This window comes from Convolutriloba macropyga, chromosome 6 (assembly GCF_964194025.1).
Source record: "Convolutriloba macropyga chromosome 6, txConMacr16.3, whole genome shotgun sequence".
Lineage (NCBI taxonomy): Eukaryota > Metazoa > Xenacoelomorpha > Acoela > Convolutidae > Convolutriloba > Convolutriloba macropyga.
Genome location: NC_134473.1, coordinates 37,925,250 through 37,953,016, shown reverse-complemented (window position 1 = coordinate 37,953,016; position 27,767 = coordinate 37,925,250). Strand labels below are relative to the sequence as shown.

Here is a 27,767-nt window from a genome sequence, read left to right as displayed (position 1 = left end):
CAGGAACATAAAACTTTGAATTCATAATTTAAATTGATTATTCATTAAACCAAAATTAATCAAATAATTGCCGCTATAGTGAGGATTTAACTGCTACAACTACACGAATTCTTTGCACAACTTCAGCGAATTGAATTAGGGGACAACTAAATATGTGAAATTCAAACTTATGCAAACTAAACTTGTCACAAATAAGTCTCCGGAAGGAGGGTGCCATGAATAAGAACGATCTTCCGAGACCAGAGATCAGGAATCGAAAATTCTTATTACAATTTGACTTAATTAAATATTACCTTTTCCTAAAGACAGATGCCTTTAAATCCTCACGATAATAAAATCAATTTATAGTTTTCTCATTTTTACTTTAGTGAGAAATCTCTATGATTGTATGTCTACAGTTTCCGACTGACTATCATCATCGTCTTCACTTTGATCTCCCTTATCATCATTGACACCTTTCTCTGTCTCCCCCTCTTCCATTTTAGAATGGGTCATTGGATCCTCTCCTGACAATTTAACATCACTGCTAACTGAGGTAGATTGACCGCGAATACCTGATGTGCTGGAATGAAACAAGTCGAATGCACAATCGCAACTGCCGTCTTCTCCAATTTTGACCATGCTCTTCGTGTATCCCAATGAACACAGACTATCCATCAAATGGGAGGTCATAAGACCACTTTCTGAAACTTGTCCAGGGGCCATGGACTTATTCACCAACGACGGAATCAACAAGCTTCGTTTGGCATTTTCTGAGGTCAATGTGGCTCTAGTTGCGGTGTCAACACTGAGCAGAAAATTATGCAGCATTTTCGAAGACACTAATTGCTGTTGAGGTGGGGTTTGTGAGTTTATTGTACATGTTGCTGCTTCGCCATACGGACCCATTACCAATACACAGCAACATCCCTCGCTGCGTTCAGTAGTTATGTCAGAAGCATGATTATTCATTTCAATACTTTCAGCCATTGAAATAAGATTCGAAACAAATTGTTTACAGCTACTGCAACTCTCAATTTCATTGCAACCTTTACTTTTCACATCAGGCTCACACATCAACTCTTCGTTTTCATTGCCCGTTGTTCGGCATTCTTTTCCTTCAACTTTTTCAGTTGATTTCTCGACTCGTTCACCGCTACTTTCACTTGAAGGCTTTGAGCTATCATCCGTTGAGTTTGACTCTACGTCCATAGCTTTATCGCCATAGTTTGCATTGAAACTCGCACGCTCAGCCATCAATTTTTCCGATGTCAGCTTCATAGCACAAACCGAATGAAAGCCAAGCGACACAGCAAGAATTTGATCTTGCTCACTGACCATTACGTAACATAAAACAGTGCTTTGTTCTACTGCCACTCGCACTAATGTCTCCCACATTTCAAGGTCACATTTATCATCAATTTGAATAGTTTTCAGTCCTCCCTGAAGGTGACCTATACCATTACTTCCCATTTCTTCCTCAGTCGGTCCTTCCAGACTCTTAGTTGCGGAGCTCACAGAGAAGTACTGCTTCAAAAACAAAGCAGCTTTTGGCACGAAATGCTGCGCAATTGGTAGCACCATTACACCAAACTGAAGTTGATTAGCAGAATTGCTTCCGCCCGAATAAAGTCCAGGCTTTTTACCATTATCGCCACTACTGCCATCTATTTGCATACTAATTAGACCTGATTCGTCCGTTGGGGTTGTGTAGGTGGAGGAGTTAGTTTGCATAATGTTAGTTAGAAGGTTGTTGAAGTGCCCGTTGATGCCAAAGCGAGAACAGAATCCAAGCCGTTTCTCTTCTGACAAGGCACTGTCTTCGCCTAAAATACCAGTTACACACTGCATATCATAAAAGTCAACTTTGCTATGACATAATCAATATTTCTGTTACATAGGTACGTACGGCATTCGAGTGGTCCCCCCCCCCCCCCAAAAAAAAAAGAATTTCAAACACATGCCAACTAAACAGGTGGAGCCCATACAATAAGAAAAAGTTGTACAATTTGATTCGTTGGAAGAGCATCAGCAATAATTAGTTCTTAAAAGCCTTAATAATACGTTCATAGTCAATAACTAACTTTCGGTCGGTTCCTTTCTTCCTCCGATCAATTACACTTATAACAACATTAAGTGGCTATGCGGTCGAAAATTCTGCCCAGGGAGGGAGGAAGCTCTCTGAGGGCTTAATCCAAGTCCTGCTTCTATTTTCACTTATTTAAAGACAACAGACAATTGCTCTTAAACGCCTAGCAAGAAAGTAACATTGCAGCCTGCTTAAGGTTATTTTCTAATGCCCTGCTAAACGGAACTTTACGATAGCTTTAAAAGACCACTTTAAGGGAAGCAAAAAATTTGCATTCAAACTTTGCATTCTACATTTGCATTAAAGTGAAAACATTCCACACCGCAGAGCCACTTCGTTTTTCTCTCCACTTCCTGTTTCGGCGTGACTAAAATCATCACTTCAATTTGACTCCAAAAATGAAATTGTGTGAAGAGATCCTTAAAATAACAGCTTAGTTATGATTGGAGCGATGTGCGAAGTTGAGGATTTGGAGTGCTGTCAAACTTTAAGAACCACTCTTCAAACCATGAATAATCTCTAATACAGTTAAATGTCCCCAAATCAGTTTTGGTGAACCGCATGAAAGTCTATTAAGACAAAAAGCACTAAGAGAACTCAATGCCACCCGGGCGCTACTCATTTACAGACGGAACTCAAACAGAGCTCTAATCAACTAGACAAGGGGTGTCAAGGCAGTAAAAACCATTAGATATAAAATCAAACTATTAAATAGTCTAACTTACGCCTCTTCAGAACGCTAATGAGACCAGACGTTAAAGACATTCAGTGATACAGCAGAAACACCAAAAAACTATAACACATTGGGGCACATGGGAACACCTTGGACACCTTACATTCCTATAATCTGCATTAAATTTTAAAATGAGAACTGAAATTTAGGGCTCAAAAAACATAATATTCGTCTTGGCGCAGCTGTAAAAACAAATAAATATTTCTCTCTTTTGCGAGAATTATTTCTCTCTTCTTGTTGGAGATCTCCTTGCTAAAAAAATGAAACAATTAAAATTTAAAAATTAATCAAAGTAAGACCAGGAAATTGATAAAAACTCGAAAAAGCAAGATTTGTAATTACTAAAAAACTAGCCCAAAGAAATTTTGCAGAAATTGACAATCAGATATTCCAGTCAGAAATATCAGTCAAAAATATTATAGCAATTCTACCACATTCCTAGGGAAAAAAGCATTATGTTAAAAGAATCAACTGCAAACAAAAAAAACAGAAAGCGAAGCAAAAGGCTAAAAGCAGGTATATTTTAACAACTGATAAAGCGGAGCAAAAAACTCAAGACTATGGCTGGCAGAAACTCAAAGATAATAGACAGAGAAGGGTTCCAAATTCAAGATTGTGGAGGTTACGGGCACATTGTGAAAAACAATAAAAATGCATCTTCATAACTTCGATACCAGAAATTAGAAAAAGTAAACATAGTATTTAGCATTTGAGATCGAGAACAACCTCCACCCTACCGTCAGCTTTTAAAGTGACGTACGAAAACCTTGATACTAAAATCAGTTGGGAGAATTAAATCTTTGCCTGGGCTTTATTGGTTCATCCCGTTTTTTCTGATTTCGCTTTTTGACCAGGAACGAATTTGCGTAAACTTGCTGAATGAATTCGGATAAAACAGTGGGTGACGTAAATCGGAATTCAAACTCGAAAGTCATAACTTATGTTAACAAAAAACGTAAGTGAACGGTAAAACGAATTTTCACAAATGATAAGAAACGCAATAAAAATTTCTGGTGGAGCACAGAAAGCCTTATTCTAGTAAACTAAATCAAATACAAACGTTAAAGACAGCGCCCCACTACAATTTAATTCTTTGAATTGTAAAAACCGAGAAGGCCAAAACTAGCTCCGCTCAGCTACCGCTATCGCAGTTATTAAAATTAAAAAGGCCAAAAGAGCATTTATACTAAATGTGAACTATATTAAGTAAACACATTAAAAACCAACATCAAAATGCACATCACTTTAATCCAAGATTACACGGTTTTGTTTGAACAGATAAAAAAAGTGCCAAAAAACCACCGAGACCAAAATTATATGTCACAAATTTAGCTTGAGAGCAATTAAACCGTGCTGAAAAGAACTGCTAACACCTTTTCATTTGTTGGAAAATTGCCAACCAAAAGCAGCGATCTAAATACCATCCGCGCAATAGCTCAGCAATGACAACAGATCAGAAATTGAGAAAGCAAAAGAGCAGACCACATCCAAGGAAATTTCTTGAGACAGAATCCAGATAGAAACTGATGCAAAGTTGTTGATGCAAATAACAACTATTTGAAACTTCAATTCTTCAACTTTACCTATAAAACAACCGACAAACGTCGGAAGAATTGCTCTCGAACGACTAGTCGGCGCGAACCTATTGCAGTCTGCTTAGGTCGGAAGGTGATGGAGAGGGTAACTATATTCACGAAGGAGGGCTTCAAATGATATTAAAAGTTATTATGTACCACCATAAACACGTAAATTTAAGTGAAAACTGACACCAATTTTGGCGCTTTTCATTTGACTTCTAGTAATGAAATGCCGCCAATTGAGTTCAGCTGCTTAAAATTTCCAATGAGAGAGAAATTTAGATCGCTCTAAAAGATCGCTAAAACGCAAAAAGTCAAGGGCGAAAACATCACTCGAGAAGTCAAAACGGTCAAGCAAAAATTTTGCATACAAAAGACCACACGTTTACAATAATTGATAATTGCTTCAAACTTCGGTCGAGAGCAATTAATCAGATGGATTAACTCATTTTTTTCTCGCGGCAATTTTATCGACAGTCTTCATTATATAAGTGTCTCTAAGTGATCTTGAAAGGGTTCAGAGTAATCATAAATGACCTAAACATAAGTATCATTTACCGCGTGAAGAAAATCTGAAAACAATCAAAGAACTGAAAGAATAGCATGAAAAGGCAACGAAAATTGCTCTCCTGAAGTTTGCTTGAATGTGGGTAAAACCAAAAATGAAAGTCATATTCGAATTTCACTAATGTCTTTGAAATTAGGTGGAATTAAAATTTGGAAATCTTATTTCCAAATCTTAGTTTCCAACTTTAATACAACTAAGGGACGATGCAACAACAAACACAACAAATGGAGGGACAAAAAATTAACAAAATTTAGTGTTGCCACCGTAAATAAAACAAGTCGACTCGGTAATGTGCAATTGCACATAAGGCTCCGACCCCGCTCATCCACAATTCATGTTCATGTCTACATGTCTTCATGTCCTACCAAATTGAGAACATAGAAAAACCCAAAAATTCAAGTATTTTTAAAATTGGTGTATGAACAAAAATATAGCCTCCAAAGCAAACAACTCAGTGGTGGAGTGAATAATGGTACATTAGATTGATGAGATGTGCAAATATTAAGAAAGCGAGTCAAGACGAACAGCAAAATCAAACAACAACAACAACAAAAATTAATTACATCAAAAACTTCATGTCCGTTTTAAAAAACAAAAATTAAACATAACCGACTAACCGTCGGAAGAATTGCTCTTGAACGACTAGTGGGAGCTCTAATCAATTGCAGCCTGCTTCAGTCGGGGGAGGGGCTCAATGGGACTAAGAAGTTCTATAGTGGGCTTCAAATAACCACATTAGAGGTTAACATATACCACTATTAAGATTTAAAGTAAAAAATGACACCAGTTTCGGCGCACTTTTCATTTGATTTTTATTATTAAATTGCCGCCAATTGAGTTCAGCTGCTTGAAATTGTGATTGAGAGGGAATTTTAGATCACGCGAAATGCAAAAAGTCAACGGCGTAAAAAGTCACTCGAAAAGTCACAATTGTCAAGCGAAAATTTTGCATAAAAAAAGACACACGTTTACAATAATTGCTATGAACTACGTTCAAGAGCAATTTATAATAAAGTCAAAATAGCGTCAGATAAAACTGATATTAAACAAAATAACTTTTAATTCGCCAGAAAGTTATGGCGCTACTCAACAAAACGGCTTGGTAACAATTAGACAATAAAGAACAAAAACAGTAAAGTTGTAAAATTCGCTTAATTTTTTAAAACAATTAATTTCAAAGTAATGAAACCCATTAGAAATCAACTAAAATATCCCATAGGTGTAAGATTACCAATGCAACTATAGAAAGAATTACGAACTGCCGGTATTCAATTTTTTATGCGGTTACAAAAAGAACAACAAATAGACAACAAACAAAAAATCAATTAAAAATTGACAGAAAACGCTTTTGAAACTGTAAAGCCATACTATGGTCATCAAAATATGTTCGATTGCAACTTGTGCGAGCACCGATAATGTAACCTTTCATTAATGAAGCTAGGTAACAAGTAGATAAAAATGGAAAAAAATGCAAAATGAAGTAACACTTTAATTTTTTTTCGAAAAATTTCCAAAGACATGAACACCATTAATTACAGAATGAAATAAATTCTTCCAAAGCAAGCCCATGAAAATTGAAATTATCTAGAATCATTCTTAGGTCTACAAAAAAACGTCAAACATGACAAAAATCAGAAATTTACTTTTTTTTCCGTGTCGAAGCCAGTAAAGTCAACGAGTCCTTTAAAAACATTAGATTGTGTGACACCAATCCCTATTGAAACTTTTCTTTGACAACAATAATGTCATATTTTGCTCGTTATTAACGAGACTAGATAACAAACAGACAATAAAAGGAGCAAAATTGCGAAGTTACAAAGTGTTTTTTTTAATTTATAAAACAATTATTTGCAGAGTCATGAAAGCCATCAGCTATCTACCAATATCAGAATAATGGATTATTTATTCTACAATGGAAAGCCAATGAAACCGGGTCATTGTACTGGAGTTTTCATACGACTAAAAAGAAAGTAAAAAGGACAGTTAAAGACACAATTTAAAAAACTCAAATAAATTCTTCGAGAAAGTAGTGTCGAAGCCCTTAAAATCATAATCTATATCTTCAAGGAATTTAATATTATCAATTGTGCCTTATTTTGAAAGCCAATAATGTGATATACGAACTGTCAATAACGTGATAATGTGACAAAACTAGAAAACGTGAAAAATTGGCAAATACTAAAAAAAAATTTTAAAAATGCTAAATCTTGTAATATCAAAGCCAGAAAATCATAACTTAAGGCGTAAAACCACAACAAAGACTAAAATCAATTTCAATAGAAAGAAGAAGCATTCTGTCATTGCTACAATAAGCTACAGGTCGACCAAATTAAGAGAAAAATATAGGCAAAGTTCAATAAGTAATTATTCATTTAAAAATCAAATACTTTTAAAAGTCAAAACGACCATAAGCTTTCAAGTAATCATCTAGATACAACAATGTGGAGCTATTTAGGAATCCAATTGGACCTATCATTAGTGAGCTTTGGTTTGAAATGTTCTTTTATTTAATTGATGTAAAAAAGATCGATTTTTTTTATAAAAAAGACCGACTGATTACAAACCGAACTATTTTTGGATTATACCAGTCCAAGATTGATCCAAAACTAGCCCTGCTAATGCTGTCTGTCCATTAGGAACACTTAATTATTTGAATGATCTAGATATTGATATTTTGTTAATTAAAAACTCAAAAATAGATGCTGCGTTTTTGATAATCAACTAATAAAATTAGCAAAAAACGGCAAAGTTTTAATTACAGAGCACTTTCAACGGAATTTGAAATAGAAAAAGCCCCATTTTGAGTCTAAAAAGACTGTTTTAATGGTGTTTGGGCCTGTACTTCCTGTACATTTTATCAAACTGTACTAAAGAATCTTATTTCGTGCTGTTTTTGATGAAAAGGTCTGGCTAAATTTTGAAAAATTTAGCCAGAATTTATGACAAAAAAATTAATTAAAAAAACCTATAATAAAGATTTTTGTCTTAACAAACACAAATCAACCACACTTTCTGAAAAAAATTTACAAATTTAAGCAAAATTGGCAAAGTTTCAGTCAAAAATTCCGGAAAATGTGAATAAAATCTGACCTGAGTTCACTTCATTTTCTCAAAATTTAAACCTCGATAACTCCCTGTAAAAAACGAAAATTAAAAAAATCTTTTTACTTCCATATTCTACGCTGGACAAACTTTCTAATGATACCACTCTCAACTCTCTACGATGAATATATCGATCGGCCAAAATTGACTTAACAAAAAAAAACCCATTTGAGTATATGGTTCCTTCCCCCTCAAGAGGGGTCGGAACAATAAAACTATTAGCTACAAATTGGAAGCATTAAACATGTACAACTTATCCTATTTGGGTAGTAGAGGAGACCTGTGATTACTTACACTTTGCGCCTAATAAGCCAAAAATTACAAACCGAAATAACGCAAAAATAATTTATGAAAATAAATGATAAAAACAAAATGTAAATAAAACCCTTAGCTAGAGTCTGGAACTATGAAATAGATTCTAGTTTGCTTAACTAAAAAGTTGAACAGAACTGTCATTATTGAGACTAACTAGGAAGACAAAAAAAAACAAACACGGGCAAAGCATTAATTGACATATTTTTTGAAACAAATAGGGTCGTCATCAAAAAGTTCGTTAAAACCATTAGATATGAAGTGCAACGAAATAATAGATTCTTCAACTATGCCTCATTAGAGAGCCAATAAAAGTTGTTGATAATTAGAATACGTGAGAGGACAACAAAATAAAAATAAACTTCACAAAAATTGATGTCATATAAACCAGTAGCTTCCCGTTTACGGGTTTCAACATCTGCCATTATGCAAAACTAGAACAGATGTATCAGCTGTTAAAAGCATTCGAGAAACAATGGAAAAGAAAACCAAAAAACGTCAAATTGCCCAACTTAAGAAAATATTTCTCAATTTTTTCAAGACACCGTTTTCTCACTTCACTATGAAAGAATTTCGAAACAATTTCACGCCCTCAAAAAACTCACCTTTTGCTCTTTTATTACTCCAGTGTGTCCAACATTACTATTTCAATGTGACTTTTCATTGCCAACAAAAAGTCGAATATGTGAGCCGAGCTTGAAAAAAACAGAGGCCACGCACTGAACGACACTTAAGAAATTTTGATGACCAAACAAAAACAAAAACATACCCGGCAGATTGCCGGAAAATAGCCGCCGTTGATTCCAATAAGCATGATTGGGATTGAACGAATAGAATATATTGAAAAAAAAAGATTTTTGTACAAAAATATTTTTTAAGTCCGATTTATTTTGATGGCATTTCGTAGTTGAACATACTTCTGTTTCTTAGAGAGCGGCTACAGGGGCTACTATCAACACCAATAAGCATTAGAGGTGGTAACTAAGACTTATAGGAACGACGTTCAAATAGCGGGCATCTAAAATTGGGCTTTATGGGTTTATCCCGTTTCTATTTCTGACTTCAATTTTTTATACCGACTCTGTTCAATTTGAATTGCTTTGCTTAGCAACTGATGTTCAAATTCACTTTTAGCAGAATGAGAGAAGAGAGAAACTAGCCTAGAGAAGTCAAAAAGATTTCACGCAAAATGTCAAAAAAGCGGCAAAATGGTACAGCGAAAAAAAGTTTGACGAAGTAAAAAAAAAAATACGAGCGCAATAATAGCCGGCTGAGAAGATGAGGGCGGCTATTAACAAAAAACGACTAGTAATAAAAACCAATAAAAAACTGGATTAAATATCTCGAAAAAACTGTCAACCAGTGGCAATTAACTCGAAAATCTGTTGATCAACTATCATTTTTGTGGGTAATTGCGTCCTCGGAAGCTTCGATTAGCCCCACATTAGAGCGTACGAGTGCCTTAAAATATCTACAGAGAGACTTAATGCATTTATCAGTTTATACGGTATCAACTGACGTCATGCACACAAGCGCAGAATTAAATGATGAACATTGCTGTGTTGAGCTTTTCGACGTAAATTTTTTTAAAAGCATCAGACAACGAAACGAAAGCAAAATCCAGGAGTTTTGCTATATAGCTGCGGCCCGCTTACAGCTTTGCAGCTATAAACATAACCGACTAACGTCGGGTAAACTGCTCTCTGGTGACCGATTGCTCAAACAACTGGTGACCAATTGCCTTCATCAGTAACTGGCAAAGTTTTACGGAGACAAGCTTTAGCTCAATTGAAGGGGTGGGCGGTGACCGCTGGTGCGTATTAGCTTGCGGGGTCACGGGTGGAATGAGGTGGAAGGGTGGAGTGGGGGTTAAGTGGGAGGGGGTCAACATAAGGACCGCTCTTCACATCATGAATTTATGTCTCTGAAACAGTTTAGGTGAATCACATACTTAGAGACTAGTGAGCGGTAAGGCTCTTCGAGAACCTAATGCCCTAAAGTATTTATCTCTTTATCACGTTTTTGCAGAGGCAAAGTTAAGAAGACAGTAGTACGTAAAATTGCACAAAAAGACCAGCAGGACTATTATCATTGCTACAAACTTAGTTTAAGACCAATTAAAAGGTGACGGTTGACTGCAATAATTGCTTCAAAATTTGTTCGAGAGCAATTGTAAATGGCACCACAATAAATGCATCTTATTCACTCAAAAATTCCAATTGAGCGCATGTTCTACAATTTTAAAAAATCTAGTAGCAACATATCAGGTCATTTTGGATGTAAATTACCCAAGAGGTAGTTGAAGTGGGTTGTGAGCATGCCCATAATGACTCTTGTCTCACTCAGCATGGGGTATATCTCCATGGCAACCTGCCTGTTGGGACAGTCCAACAGCCGGTCTATTGCACCCACCACCTTCTCAGCCTCGTCCACCAACGCACATGCACGCTCACGCCACCAAGCTGAAATCAATCACGATACCATAAACGAATTGAAAGAATGAAACATAACCAGCAAAAGTCGGGCAAATGACCGGACAATAGATCGAAGGGACAACAGATCGAAAACAGAAAATTTGGGACAATAGATCGAAAATTAATCTCTGTTCTTATTGGTTGAAATTAAGCATTATTTGCGAGCTGCAATATAATTACCACATTTTGGCCATGCCTCGCGAGCCATGGCCATGCCTTAGCGGCCCGTGGAACTTGATATGAATATATCACAACCGAACAAAATATCACAACAGAACATGTTATATGCTGTATAATAAATGAGCGCTCAATTCTGATTGGCCAATACTCAACTTGAATAATTTAATTTTCGATCTATTGTCCCAATTTTCACTTTCGATCTGTTGTCTTTCGATCTATTGTCCTAGCACCGCGGGGGGGGGGGGTTGTTAAGTTGGAGGGGGGATGTTAAGTCGGGGGCGGGGGTTAAACTCTCAAGAACCGCGCTTCACATCATTAATTTATGTGTCTTACAGTTCCGATGAATCGCATACATAGAGACCAGTGAGCCGTAAGGCCCTATGAGAACTTAATAGCCGCCGAGCATTACCTGTTTATAGTGCTTCCGAGCCCAAAAAAAACAATTGGTCAGATGAAAAACGATCAGACTGAAGGTTGGTAGGAAGAAAAATCGCCAGAAAAAGACCAGCAGGACTAAGATAATAACTATAAACTTTGTTTCAGAGCAATTGAAAAGTATAAGGGTCACTTCAGTGATTTAGTGTTTCTTCAGTGATTTACTGTTACTGAACTGTAGATCGAGCATTCGATTAGATGTTGACAAATACAAGAGAACAAAATACACAAAATTGAATTTATGAAAGATGTTGGTTTAGAACGAATCGAATCATGGTCACTAATCAATTATATCGCCCACCAGAACAAAGACTCCCAGTCTTAACTTTTTCAATTTGTTTTCAATCCGATATGTCCCCCTTTTTCTCATATTTCAAAAAAATTTTCTGCTTTTATTTCAAGATCTGATGGCTTTTGTTGGAATTGGCTGTGCTCCCCGCTAATTGGGTGAGAAAAATAATTATAACATAACCGACTAAACGTCGGAAGAATTGCTCTCGAACGACTAGTGGGAGCTCTAATCAATTACAGCCTGCTTCAGTCGGGGGGGGGGGAGCCTAAATGGGACTAAGAAGTTCAATAGTTGGCTTCAAATAACCATATTAGAGGTTAACATATACCACTATTAAAATTAAAAGTGAAAAATGGCACCAGTTTCGGCGCACTTTTCATTTGACTTTTGGTATTAAATTGCCGCCAATTGAGTCCAGCTGCTTGTAATTGCGATTGAGAGAATTTTAGATCACACGAAACGCAAAAAGTCAAGGGCATAAAAGTCACTCGAAAAGTCAAAACTGTAAAGCAAAAATTTTGCATAAAAAAGACACACGTTTACAATAATTGCTTGTCTACGAGAGCAAATAAACATTCACTAAGAAGATGAGCTCTCTCACTGGGTGAGGTTCCTTATGAAGAGAATTCACAATCTGATTAGACTGAGCCTCTGTTGACCCTCACAATTGAGTCCTCAATTTTCAATGCCATTCCTGACTGAATGCCATAACAGTGGATTACTTTCAATGAGCATTGTGCCTATCTCTCTCAAAGGGGTTACTTAGCTTGCTGAGCCAACACACTGTACGCCCACGGCAAACCAACTGGATGAAAAATTCGATGATCAGAAAGCAGAGCTATGTCTTCCGAACTAAGAAAATGCAAGCTCAATTTCACATCAAATCGTCCTTCAGCATTTCATGACATGGCGCTGCTAGATAGACCTACAAAATAGGATCTAGGAATCCGAGCCAAAAGGACGCAGAGCCGAATGAGAAAAAGAATCAAACCCAAATGCTTACATTTTATTAACTATACAATCTCAATGGTTTAACTTAAAGCACATCGAATAGAAGAAATGACGAATTATTCGGTTGTCGTCGCTAATTATCTATGGTGTGTGTTCGGGTTTCAATCAAGGCCGCACCCTTTCCCCCACCCCCGACGATAGACTATAGTCACGCTATTTATTTATGCACTAAAATGAAATCAGGAGCGACCTATCAAAGCTCTATAATTATTTGGCTCTTAATAATATTTTATAGCATTCGGCTCTCTGCCAGTTCAGCTCTACCGTGAACGTTATCTGGAAGTATTATTTTTCTTGCTTTCTGCACAAAATAATGCAATCAGATCTCATTAAAATTTCTGTACTTCTGTTATCAAATCATTTAGCCACGTACACAAATTAAAAGACAGTTTCCTTTAACGATTTTCAAAAATAATTTTGTTATATAATTATGGAGTAAATACTTTCCCTTCGTACTGTTCAAAAATTTAAGCGTAATCTCTTAGAACGCCAACTGCTGACAACACAGTGAAAGGTTCAAAATGTACTTTCTAAAACCTAAAGACTTCCGGACATTAGATGAGCTCCTTGGAAGTTACGAACCTGTGTGAGTCATATCTAATATTGCAGCTAAGAGAGATAAACTTGAAACAAATTATTTGACAGCTGTTTAGCAAAATGTACCTGAGCCTACCATAGCGACATTACTCCAGATATGATCAATGCAAGTGGAAGTTAGATCAGTTTCCCTCGTTGCAGCTAAGAGAGATATCAAATAAACATAGCCGGCATATTGCCGGAAAATAGCCGCGATAGACGCTTGTGGCCTACCATGAATTCAAACAACTAAAGAAATAAGATCGACAGATCGACAACCAGCTTTTTAATAGACCACTAGACTTTTTGGGTTAGATTCGGACTGTCAATTTGATGAGACACATTGGCTCTACAAGAAAAAAGCCCTAATGGAGCTTTTTCAAAATTAATATTCGACATTAAAACTCAAGACTATTACTCAGGAATTTTAGTTTACTCAGGGCATATAAGTTTAGCACTACTTAGATGTACAGTATTGACCTTTAATTAGTAAATGTTCATAAAATTTAAAGTTCCATAATAGAGTTCAGAAGTTATTTGTTTGAGTGAGGTAAGTCACGCAATTGACCCAAAAGCAGAAATGACGTCACGAACACAAATTTTAACTGCAAAACAGTAAAAGTCACCGAAGTCATTGAAGAAGTCAATTCCAAGAAGTCAGGGTAAGACAAAACAAAAATCTGTTAGACAATAAAAAAATAGGAGCGCAATAATAGCCATCTGGAATTGCTGACAAGGCTATTAATAATCAAAAGATTGAAGAAGCTGTAGGCTGTGAACTCATACTTGATTCAGTCAAGAAATCTCAGCTGAAGTCACCAGTTAATATATATCATTTTAGCCGTTCATTTTAGGTTACTTAATAGTGTTTCTATCTCCGAGACAGTGAGAGTTTTTATACCGTTTCCTGTAAACTACGGTTAATGAGAAGTTGTGTGTTTTCAAGTCAACACTGATTTGAGATGCTCAATAGTTTCTCCTTGTAGTAGTTGCTCGTCAAAGTAGAGGCTATCACCGCTTCCGCGTGTTGCCCGGCAGTTTGAGTAGAACCTATAGCCCGGCAGACTATACAAGTCTATATCATCATTTTTGTTTATCCAAGTATTGGTAACTGCAATATTATTATTATTATTTGGTTTGTTTTAGTTGCTCTATACCACACTTAAGATTACTATAATTATTTCTGAAAGACCTTACATTAACGTTCAGAATATTGATAGCCTCTTATGTTGGCGTCGATGATGGGATAATAAGAAAAAAATTTGACCCCAGAGAGTTGAAAACTAGGTAGAGCGATTTAGCTTTTAAGTTTCAACAGAGTCTTCAACAATAAAAGCATTATTGTATATCATTGTAAAAGTTTTTAATATTGTTACGGAAAGATTTCAATTTCGAACAAATTTCCTCGCTTGGACTTAGTTGTTTCGGTCGTTCGGACGTTGGAGTGTTCACTGAGAGTAATGATGATTGAGTAAAGACAACTTAAGCTGACAATATTTGACCGCTCTCGAAAAATTGACTGAATGACCAGGATTTCTCGAAACACATATATCACTGGCGAATAATTTATCCACATCATCTGATCAAGAACATTGTGCACACCAATAGAAGCATTTGGTCGTTTGACAAATGCTTACGGTACACCGTTATTAGAGGTACATTTTAGTCCCAGTCCTTTTATGTAGTCTGTCAGATCAGCATCTTTTTTTGACAACCTTTCGATCGAACATGTAGACTGACTGGCTTATTGTTTACTGGATTAATATTGTCTCGAAAGTTCTGTCAAGTAACCTATCTCCGAGACTTAAAAAGTCTTGTTGGCCAGTAACTGAGAAAAGGACACAAAATCTTGAAAAAACTTGGAAACAATTGTAAATTTTAACTAAATCCTTCTAAAATTCAAGATAATAATATTTTAAGAACCATTTCATTGTCAAGAGTATATCCAGTACCCCGGTTGCAAGCCTGAAATAGTTTCACTGGCTCGAAGATCCATACACTTGGAATATAAAAATTTTCCAAAAGTAAAAAAAATTATATCCAAAAATTACTAAAAGTGGAGACAAAAAAAATTGATCACCATCCAATTAACTCTAGAAACTATGCAGCAGTCTATTATCAAAACCTGGAGGAGGTCCCAGTTCCCTTGAGGCCAGAAAAAATTCAAAAACATCAAAAACTGGCAAATATTTTAAAAAATTGCTGAAATTCGTGATATTAAAATCTTGAAAAACATTCTATTAGATCTATATACTATGCAGTAACATATTATCAAAACCTAGAGGAAGTTCCGTGGCTCTTGAAGCTCGAAAATCCGATACTAAACAGTTGAAAATTAATTCAAGACCAACAAAAATTTTCCAGTAACTTATTACCAAACCCTAACGGAGGTTTCCTGACCCTTGAGGCTCAAAAAACCTGAATGACTATAAATGTCATAAACTTGAAAAAAAGGCAAAAAGTGTCAAAAAACGCTAAAATTCGTGATGTTAAAATCTGGCAACACATTCCAATACATCTAAAAATTATACAGTAACCTATTTTCAAACCCTAGAGGTTTCTTGGCTCTTGAGGCTGAGAATACCCAAAAAACGACAAAAATTTTCAAAAAAAACAAGTTTTAAAAAAAATTACTGAAATTTGTGACATTAAAACAATGAAAAACTTTTCCATGGACAATAAAGATTTGTCAATACCTTATTATCAAACCCCTTAGGATGTTTTCTGGCCCCTAGGTCTGGAAAAACCTGAATAAGGAAATATAAATAGCAAAATAATTGCACGTTTTGTCAAGAAAAATACTAAAAATCGTGATGATGAAACCATGTTGTTGAAACCATTATGAAACCAAAATGTTGAAACCATTCAATTTCGACTACAAAATATGCAAAAACCTTTTATTAAAACTTAGGGGACGTTCCTTGACACCTAGGGCTGATAAAAATCCAAAAATGTTCACAATTTTCAAAAAGCTTGAAGAAAATTGCAATTTATTATAAATTTGCGTGTACTTAGGGAGCGGTTGTTCGTCAGTAGCTAGAAACGGGGGGAGGGGGGCACCGAGGGTTGATGGGGGTGTGGGTAACAGCGCGGGGGGTGGGGGCAATAGTGGGGTGGGGGTCAACAGAGGAGGGGTCTTCAACCTCTAAGAACCGCCCTTCACACCATAACAGTCTCCAAAACAGTTTGAGCTGAAAGGCTCTAAGAGCACTTAATGCCCGCTGGGCGCTACCTGTTTATCCCGTTTTGAGGACGAAAAGTCAAATCCGTCAGACGATAAATCGGTCAAGCGAAAAATCGCATAAAAAAGACCGACGGGACTAATATAATTGCTACAAACTTCGTTTGAGAGCAATTAAAAAAAATCATGTCAAACGTACAGGACAAGTACAGAAGGAAAAATTTGAGAGCAATTCCTTATATGTATTCTCTTAATTAAACTGGGGTCATACAAATTCACCTACATCTTAAAACTACATCCAGTGTCTTCAAGCCCATATTTATTAGAGCTCGAGATTTTTTTCTTCGTAAAGCTTTGCTTGCTTTGTTCAAATAGCAATAGCTTGAATAAGACTAAGCTTGTTTAAGACTATTGTCTTATAACAACAATCTGTGATTATATTAACAATTTCGATTTACAATCTCTATTAATAAAGAAATAAAGGAAACTTGAGAGAACAAACCTTCCACACCTTTTGCTCCAGTACTCCCTTCACTCGCTCCAGGACTACATGCACTCGTATCAGCCAAATACCTGGCTTCGTCCAATAATGCCTGAGCTTGCGGACCTGCCTTATGTGGCAGATAGTTGAAACTGACTATCAACTCAATCTGTTCAACTGATATAGAGTACGTGGGATCTATCTCGCCCACGCCAGGCACTGCTGCAGAGAGAGGTATTGTCGTAACATTAATGCTATTTGTTGTTGGCTTGTTTTTCGAAGCTTCACTTTCTGATTGCGAGGTTGTTGCTTCCGCTGCTGGGATTGAGGTATCCGAGTTTGCAACAGCTGAGAGTCCAGCAACTGCAGCCATTTGCACAACAAGGCTTTCCTCGCAAGGCAACTGTCGGCATACTAAGCAATAACACCATTTTCATTGCATTAGTTAAGGTAAGATTGCATTAGTCAGAAAAAAGTTGCATTACTTTGTACACTCATTGTGCTCTGCCGGAAGTTCCTAGGGGTGTATTGTGCGTTGCAACGAGAGGTAGATATAAAAGGGAGATAAATTAGAGGGTTCACGGATGTTATTAGAGCTCTATATACAAATTTAATTAGAATTTTCAGTGTTACTGACACCAATTCTGCTGCTTAAATTAAAGATTGAAAAAAATTTAAAAATTTAGATGGTTTTTGTTAATCCGTTAAAATACTCAAAAGTTCAACATTACACGCAACAAAATTTCAAAATTGCCAATATTTTAAGCGATTGTCGCTTTTCCAACACCTCGAAGAAATAGGACTATATCTATGGCAAGTCCTATTTTTTGTCAGTTAGGTCTACTTACTATAAAATTCAACTTTTATATGCATTCTAAAAAACAATAAAGGTATCATGTCAAAGCTCTCAAAGATTAGATTTCATTTCCATAATTTGTTTTTGAAAAACGATTAAATTTTGCATAAAATGCCCCCAATTCGGCCTTTGTAAAAAAAACATTGTTAATTTCCTCTGGTACACATAAGAACAAAAAGCAAATGGCAAAAGAGGCAATGTAAAGTTAAGAATATAACATTATGTAAAATTATAAAATCATCCTAATATAAATTACCTAACTAAAAACTTGACCTTACATTAGTAAAAATTGGCCTAAAATGCGAGCATAAAATGTTCTCACATTTTTATATGTAAATCATGAAGATTAAAGAATAAAATTAAAATCTAATGCTCCCAATGTCATCTTTTATATCAGTTACTTTTGGGTCCTTCAAAAATTCTTTCCAAAAATATTCGTTCAGTTCTTTTTTTAAGGAAGCTTTCGATGTTGTTTTCCGTCTAAAATTAGAAGACATACTTTTATAAATTGGAATGATTTATAAATTGGAATGGAAAGAATCAGTTAAAAAATTATTGTTCTTTCTTATACCGAACGTTATTTTTTTTGACCTGTCATGTTGTTTTATTCTCATGGTAGATAGAGGTTCAATTTTATATGCTGGAAGATCGTTGCTGAGTAAGCGGAAAAAAATATTTTGAGCAATGATATTTCAAGAGAAAAGAAACGGTAATATTTTGTTGCGAAGTTTGAGATCTGTAGACCGATCGTATTTTCTCCTATTAAAAATGGTTTTTATTCCTCAATTCAATTGTTTTTCTAAAGTTGTGAGTAATGACTTTTGCAACCCTATCAGAATTAGAGCGGAATAATGTAGATAACTTATTACTATTGCATTATGTAATAAGAATTTCGTTTTCTCTGGTAAACTTTTACTTAGTGTATTCAAAACTTTTATATTATGCTATTCTTTCATTGTGCATTATAAAAAAGAAAAGAGTAGACTTTATGCAGTATTAAAGGCTTCATTCTATAAAAAAACACGGAGGTTCGGTAATGTGCGTTTTAACATTACGTTCACCGCTCATACAAATTTCTGACTTAATTAAGGACCACATGAGGAACAGACAGTAAACTTTCAGACACTCACGCATCGTTGGAAAACAACTAATATACAAACAAAACTTCAACTTAAACCACTTAATTCAAGCCATTAATCAGTTTACGCGACAAGAAAAACAACATTAAACAACAACAACAACATTAATTACAATCAAAACTCGATTTCTTTAAAAAAAAAACTTAAGAGCGAAGTCAAAATAGAATCAGAAATCTAATCCAAAGAAGGGAACTTGTATTTCACTAAATAGACATGAGATTGGACCATAATGAGAATAAGGAACAAGTGGACAAAACTAACAAAAAAAAGCAGAATTCAAAAATTCGATTCGAAAACAATTAAATTAGGAGTCAATAAAACAATTAGCTATCAACTGAATTCTCTTAAAAAATATTTGGTCCGCACTTGCACGTAAATAGGATCAATCATTGATGGTTGATGTGAAAAATTAATTAAACCAGAATCATTTCCAACTTTAACTCAACTAATGACTGATCCTATTAGTGAGGCACAATGAATATAATTTCCTTTTCAGAGAGGAGCTTCTGGTTCTTATGATTTCAAAAGAATGCCAAAAAGAAAGAAACAACGATCAAAAACATTTTAAAATATTGACCCAATACAATCCGAAAAATCCATGATGGGACCAAGACTAGCCTTGCAGTTGTCAGAAATTAAATATTGGACTTTATTTGAACCTAATGAGAACTTTTATTAATTGAACCTAGATATGAAAACAGACTGGTCTGTTTTTGACACCAAAAATAGAAATTGAGAAGAATATATCAAAAGACAACGCCCCAATAACTCCGAATATTTATTGTAAAAGCAAACGATTAGACCACAACTAGCCTTGACATCGCTGTGAGTCCATTAAACGAACGTAATCATTTTAGATGTTAGTGAAAGACACTAATAAAAAAGTATATCAAAAATAAATGATGCCTTTTGGATCATTATCGAGTTAAATTAGCAAAAAGGCAAAATATGAAATCCGGAACACCACCAGTAAAACAAGCCCTCTTTGGGGTTTGAAACCGATTAAAATTTTGGACCAATCAAAAAACAACAGGACAATTCCCGAAATACAATCCAGATAAATCTGAAAAAAAAATCCTGAACCGATTCAACAATTCTAATACTTAGCTCTTCAAATCCAATTCTGTTTTGTCAAAATCTACAAAACAATATTTGGAAGGCTAGGATAAGCCTGATTGGACAGATAAGAGAAACGGAGACAAAAACAGCAAATTTAAAAATATCAAAACTAACTAACAGTTGCTGGAGCTCTTGAAGCTACTGCTTTCAAAACCAGTTCGGTGCAGAGAAATCTTACCCCTTAACAAACGCGCCAGACTCATAAAAGATTCAATGGCACTTAAAAATTTTTAAAGCAAAAAAATTCAAAACCTTAAAAAACAACTCCAAAATGATAACTTCGTAGATCTGCAGTTTCAAAAAAACTTAAAAGAAATAGACCAAAAAAGAACTACTAGCTGCCCTCAAAACCCCTCTAATTTGAGTGACACGCACTCACTTGACCTTATCTCTTTGAATTAAAGAAAAGTCAATTTAAGAGGAAAGTCACGTGTGACCAAAAATTGAATAACGCTAATGAACAAAAAATTCTCTCAATTAAGAGCAAAAAATGACGTCACGCACGCAATTCGGTTGAAAATGCATGAGGAAATGAACAAGAAGCTGGTTATGACGTCATATGGTCGTAACAAAAATCTTGACGGAGAAATAAGAAACATAGCCGCAAGAATTCTTAAAACCACTCGAAATAGAAAACTGACCATCCTCAGTTACCTTAGGCACATTCTACATAATTATGCTAAGCATTTACAAAAAAAACAACACAAAAATTATTATGAGAAAACTAACTGACAAAAACTGATACACCATCTGAAAAAAATTTAATTTTAGATGCCAATCTAAAATAAAAAAGATTGGTAGAAAACTCTCTAAAGAAAGGTTAGCAAAAAAATTATCACCACCTGACATACAGCCTCATAAAATGGGTTCAAAAAGAAATCGAGGAAAGTGAAAGGAGATGACGGACAAACCCAAAATTTAATATTCTCTAAAAAAAACTCTGAAAACTAAAGGCAATTTCCGAACCATGAAACTGCAAAAATGTTAATTATCTTCTCTTGTAGATTAGTCAACAATCCATTGTTTGAGGTAGAGGAGAAGCAATAAACAACATTTAAAAAAAGAACAAAACAGACCTGAAAAATAGAAAATAGTTTAATTTATTTAAACAATCTTCTAATTATCTTTCAAGATGTTTAGCTTTCAAGATTCTTCACAACCATTACTCGACGCAAACTTTTACTATAAATTCTAATGGTAGATCAGTCACTTATCAAAAACACAGCAGAGAAATTTCGAAGGACTATTGAAAACTGCCAAAAACAAAAAAAAAACCTGAAAAAAATAGAAATTTGTGTAATTTAATTCAGTGAAAATTGCCATGTCTAGTCTTAACACCTTTAAAATAACTCTTAATTAAGAATTGATCAAGAAAAACTACAGCGATAACAGTAAGATCACGAGAAATAAGCAAAAACCGTAAATAGCATACAAAATTCAGCAAAAAGTTGCTCGAGTTTAGCCAATTCTAATCGACAAAAATATTTGAAAAAATCAATCAAAATGACAGATCACTACCACTTCTAAAGCAACTAATATCAGCCACATAACTTCTCAAATGCAATAAAATTTGAAGAAAACAAAACTACAAGAAAAGCTTGAAACTAGGGAAAAATAGCTGAAAATGGCATCAATTAAATTTAATATTTGCTTCAGATCTTCAAAACTGCTTCCAAACATACATACCACTAATTGTTTAGTTAATTATGCGACACACAATTGAATGAAAACATTCGAGTCTGCTAAAAACAAGCTGCTTTGAAAGCCGCAAGTGATCAAAAAAATTCATTAGCTTGGAGGAAGCTAAATTCATTAGCTTGGAGGAAGCATTTTTTGCTCCCAAAAAGAAGCTGCTTTGAAAAGGCCGCACGTGATCAAAAAATTTCGCTAGCTGAGCGAAAAAATTTTTACTATCTCAAAAAATGATAAACAAAATATCTCTCTCTCTCTCTCTACTCTCTACTCTACGATTCATTCAGCCGTTTCGCCTGTTAAGAAATATTCGTAGAATTTCAAAGATTAAACGTCAAAAAAGGAGATTTTAAAAACACGAAATTAAACTACTTGCTGTGCACACAAAGATATTTCCTACAAATTAAAACCAAAAACAAACAAACTTGACAAAAAAGTAAAAAACGGACTAGCACGTGTACAATTTGATAAAACAAAAAGTCCTCACGTTCAAAAGAATTGTTCAAAGCACGCATTACCAAAGGAAAGCTGCCATAAAGATTTTTAAGAAAAAGTCAAAACCGAAGAAAATAAAAATTTCAAAAACCAACTAAAAACCAAAAAATGTGCCAATTTTACTCTTGGAATTATTAGGCTCTGCAAAACTTTCTGACATCAATTTCAGAAAATTAAATATTAATGCATCATCGATCAAAAACTGTTATGCACTAACTTTTAAGGTTATTATCTGGGTTTTGCGGAATAACTAACTAGAATTATCGTCATTTCCCAATTACTTATTATGGTTGTTTCATAGTGCAACATTCGGCGGATATAACTTTAAGGCAATTAGCTATTAATAGCCTCTATTTGAGCAGTTCGAATGCGTGATATATCCACTATTTGCCTTGTGTGTTTTAAAAGCTTTTCACTGCTATAATTACGTTCCCTCAACGCCTATTATAACTTCGGAATTGGACAACGATATTGCAGTTCAATCTTTCGATTATTTAATCTAATTTATAAAAGAATACTTCGTGAAGAATAAGTTTCACAAGATATCAAGACAAAGCTTTCAAATGGCTATCAGGCTGGTTCTCCGGTAGTCTGGTGATTCTCAATTCCGCAGTATTGTGTTTCGAGCGTTGTTGGTCCTTTGTAAACATTTACTCGTCTCCAAGTTGGGAAATTTCCGGCTGTGTACGTTTCTTGATGTTGGTCGAGTATCTATATTAGCACCTACTTTATTAGCATAATTACTTCATCAAATATATAAGTTCTCTTTACTATATATACCAATCGTAGAAACTCATTTTCACCGACTATAAAAGGTAAATATTGAGGCTTTTGGGTACGTAATATGTTTATTAGTAATCTGTCAATCAGCGGTTGCTTTCAATTAAAAACAAATTAGAGGTTACAGTCCTAGATTTAAATACAGACTAAATATGACCTTGAGAGTTGCTAAATATGAACTAATTTAAAGCAAATTATGAATATTTAAAGGGAAGCATTACGTAACTATGAGACAAAAAATAGTGGCGTGACAAAATCTTACAAAAATCAAACTACAACTAAAAGATTGAGCCAAATGGACAAAAAACGTCTTAAAACTGTGATCTATATGCCCCATTCTACCAAAAACTTTTTTTCAAAGCAAAAAATTATTCGCTGAACACAGCGCATGATCGGAAAACCTCCTCTCGCTTAGCAAAAATCTGTTCAACATGACAGCCTTTCTGACCTTTGCTTTTAAGTCAAAATGCCGCATGAACATAACTACTTGCTGTAAAAAACAAAAAAAACATAACAGGACACGTCCTGACATACAATTCAAAGAATTTTCATCAACTTAATTAAAAAAACTAGACATAGAAAGACAATGATTTGATTAGGAAAACCATTCAGAAAAAAATCAGATAGAAAACAATATCTAACTAAATGCCGCATGTGAACAAAAAACCACTAGCGAGAAAGCAAATTTTCGTTCAATCACCATTTGCTCACTCTGCTTTAAAATGAGAGCGAAACCACTTGCTGTTTTGGCATGACCAAAATCATCACTCGAATTTGACTTCAAAAATCATGAAAATGGATGGATCGTGAATGATCTTAAATAAAAGACGGGTCTCAAAAAAAACTTTGAATTGTAAAAAGACCGATAGAAAACCAATACTCAACTTCGAGTCGTAAAAACCACGCAAAGGCCAAAAGTTTCCCCAGCTATTGCTTTTCGGCTATTAATAAAGAAAAACAAAAGTTACATAGTGAAGGCCGAGGAAAAAACCAAAAATCAATCTTACATTTTTTTTACAAAAATTTTTACAAACTGATACTTCTCAACGTCACAACATCTGTGCTGAAAAAGCCTTCAGAAATTGTCTGTTTGATCGTGGACCCAACAACCACGACACACACACGCACTAAACTACAAATAAAACTCAAAAATTACAAAATTGTTTCTGTCGGTGAAGACTGTCCTATCTCCAACATTTTTTAGCAGATAAGAAAACGCCCTTTTTCTTAGTAAACACCCAAGCACCCATATGAATGTTCTCTACAAAAAATTTTCCGTAGAGAGTAAAAAAAGCTCACACATAAGAAATAGGCAAAAAACACGGAACTTTTGATTTGAATTAAACAATTTTCTTAAACATAAACAATTCAGAATTAACAGTAATCATCTGAAGATGACACTAAGTGTACTAAACATAGCCGGCAGATTGCCGGAATAGCTGCGAAAAAATAGACCTGCGTGTCATATACAAGAGATAGAAACAGATACAGATCTAAATTTAAAAAAAAATAGACGCCGCTCAAAAATCTAGGTAAAAAACATTCAGCGATAAATTAATAAAACTTGTTAAAATTCATTCCACAGAAGCCTTTTATTAGGGACCTTTACTGCACAAATGAGTACTTTGACCTCAAACAAATTCAAATTAAACTTAAGTTTTTAAGTGCGAAAGTCATTTTATTGAGTGAGATAAGTCACGAATGATCAAAATCTAATCACGCAAATAACCTAAAAACTTTTGCTAAAGCGGTGAAAAATGACGTCACGGGCGCAAATTCCGTTAGTGAGAGGAAGAAGTCATTCAGAAAATTTGACTTTTTCAGCTTTGCTGTGTGAACAAATGTAAAACGAAAAACAGGCGACGAAACAAAAAACATAGCCGGAATTCCGAAAGCGACTCGAGGCGTCCAAACTTCACTAACAAAACCGTGATTGCAGCGGAAGCCACTAATTTTTGTATTAAACCATTAACTCATTACTTCTCCAGGTCTGCTTTAAAAATTGATGAAACTTAAACCACTGTCACCAAGAGAAACAAAATGCAGCAAAATTTAATATTATTGAAAACGTTTGGTAACGTTAAAAAATCCGAAATAATTAAGATGGTAAAAAACTGATAGGCAGAAAACACCCATAATTACACTTCTAATCACTGCAATTAAGACAAAAAACAACACACACTTGTTCCTTGTTGTATATATGCTAGACAACAATTTCACACTAAAAAATTAAATTGATCATAGAAAAGACATAAGCAGCAGAAGAATATTCAAAGGGAACAAATCGTTTAAATTAAAACCAAGGCCGCAAGAAAGTTGCAGTAAATAGTCATGAGCGAAAATTTTGGCAAAGACTTGATAGCAAACTCTCAGTACTTCTTTATGTTGAATGGTATCAAATGCAAACCAAAGAAGTGACAAAAATCTAAGAAAAAGCTGAAATCATTTATTTTCAACAACTAAAATCAATATAGCGAAAATAAATGTAGGTGCCAGGACAAAGATAGAAAGATACTAACTGGAATGCGAAGAATATGGGCACAATGTAAGGAACGCCGTAACAAAGACATTCTTGATTTTTGAAAGTTAAAAATCAATTTAAAAAATTCAAGAAAAACGAATACAATTCCTTGTTCAGCATTCAAGATATAGAAAAGATAACTAGTCATCCGATACACAGATCTATCCTCCTGAGGAGAAAAAAAATAGGAAAAAGCAGAATTCATAAATACGAAATATTGAAACATTTTGCAAACTTTTACGACTGCATTTATGAAAAAGTTTTAAGTGTTTTTCAAAAACTTAACGCCAAAAAAATTATTGATTTTTTATTGAAACGAAATTAAAGTCCCTCATGTTGCACAAAAAGACAATTTCTAGCAATTACAACCAAAATACAAAAAAAAACTGACGAAAATCGGAAAAAACTACCAAAATCGGATTAGCATATGTACAATTTTAAAAAACAAAATTAAATCGAGGTAGAAAGAGGCCTTGAGTATATGAATTATCAACGAGAAGTTGCCATATTAACTGATTTTTGACAAAAAGATTTCATTTTTGACAAAAAGATTTGGCTGCATTTTCAGGCAGTGCAATACACTGTGGCATCAATTTTCGAGGTTGACATTTCAATATAGTATCGACTAAAAACTATTTCTACAAGAAACCAAATTAAAAGCAAAAAATTGGGCCACTTAGACGAAAAAAAAACGGCTAAAAACGGTTATCTTTATATATGTGCCATTCAGTCAAAAACTACTTTTCAAAGTCAAAAAGTCATTCACTAAACGCAGCGCATGATCAAAAAACTTCTCTCGCTTAGCGAAAATCTGTTCACCAAGACAGCTTTTCTCACTTTCGCTTTTAGGTCAAAATTCCCCGTGAACAAATCTATTTCTCGTAAAAAAAGACCGAAAGAAAACCAATACTCCTCTTCGAGTCGTAAAAAAACCAAGAGCACCGCAATATAGCTTCGCTCAGCTTACAGCTGCGCAGCTATAAAAATATCATCTCTAAGTCAAAAGTCACCAAATAGTCTAAAAATTTGAGGAGGGATACAAAAACTGGTGAAATCATCTAAATGGCAAAAAGGCAATAGCTCAAAATGCATATAACAGCCTAACATGTGCATGTGTTTAATTCAATCTAAACCTTACCTTCAGTGACCCATTTCTCACAGCACACCCTGCATATGGACTGTCTGTATTCATTCTCATCATCTCGGCTCTGGGCATTCGTGAACCATAGGCTTAATGACAACAGGGGAATGTAATTCAACTCGAACTGGTTATTTGGGTTGGTGAGAATTCCTGCAATTTCATGTCTAAGTTTAGGCTCACGTCCCAAATAAGGCCCTAAAAACACACGCCTTGGATCGTAGTCATTGGCATGTAAATTTTCCCAGATTAACGGTTTTCGTTTCAGGGCTTTTCGGACTGGGTTGATATGTTCAGCTGTGAGCTCGTCTGATATCACACGTTCTCCTGTCCAAAGGACGTAAAAACTTTCATTGAGGTCAGTTCCAACAGTCTGCAAATACTCACTGTCTTCAACAGTTGGATATGCTCTGCTAGTACAATATTCAGTAGGACAGAACATGAAACTGCAATCAGTAAATTTTTCGTGAATTTTATTCGAAACGTGAACTTGAGCTTTCGCTAAGGATGAGAACTGCTTCAGGTCTAAAGAGCAATGGAAATGAGTGTCAATGTCGTCAAAAAGCAGCGCAAAATGCCGACAACCGATGTCAAAAATTTGCTTGAGTTTCTTTTCTAGTAATGTTAATTCTTGCTCAGAGCTATAGACCATGTCTAACCCCGGAGAGATTGCATATACAAAATCAATATTCTGTTCAGACGCCGAATTTATCAGCTCTTTCAGATAAAACAGTTCAATTTCGTCATGAAGTTCGCGCCAAAGTCGGCGATGTTTGGTTTCATCCTTGGGTGCGTACATGAAGTATTTAAATCCGAAACCTCTTTCGCGAACAAACAATCGTTTTCTCTGTTCGAAAGTCCATGGTCTACCATAAAATCCTTCGATCACTCCAAGAAGAAACGATTGACTGGACATGCAGTGTCTGTAACAGTTATTCATGAAAGCGTCATCAGTTAACTTAAATGATGGTCTATAAATCAGTATACTGATGATAATCATAATAACACAAGATATAGGGAATACCCAAGGGAAGTTT

General features: G+C 35.0%; 1 protein-coding gene across 1 annotated transcript; it reads right to left on the bottom strand.

Moving 5' to 3' along the window:
- LOC142341664 (protein O-GlcNAcase-like) lies at window positions 1–27,685 on the bottom strand. The gene is made up of 4 exons (XM_075392789.1): window positions 26,731–27,685; window positions 17,012–17,404; window positions 10,649–10,822; window positions 1–1,805 (listed from the first exon to the last, which is right to left on the bottom strand). The coding sequence occupies exons 1-4, from the start codon at window positions 27,668–27,670 to the stop codon at window positions 379–381; spliced, it is 2,934 nt and encodes a 977-aa protein (XP_075248904.1). The 5' UTR covers window positions 27,671–27,685; the 3' UTR covers window positions 1–378.
- Window positions 27,686–27,767: the final 82 nt, after the last annotated feature.

Coding starts and splice junctions, on each gene's coding strand:
- LOC142341664 (XM_075392789.1), bottom strand. CDS start 27,670: ATGAATAACTGTTACAGACACTGCATGTCCAGTCAATCGTTTCTTCTT. Junction 17,405..26,730: donor TGAGAAATGGGTCACTGAAG/GTAAGGTTTAGA, acceptor GTTATTGCTTAG/TATGCCGACAGTTGCCTTGC. Junction 10,823..17,011: donor TGGAGCAAAAGGTGTGGAAG/GTTTGTTCTCTC, acceptor GATTGATTTCAG/CTTGGTGGCGTGAGCGTGCA.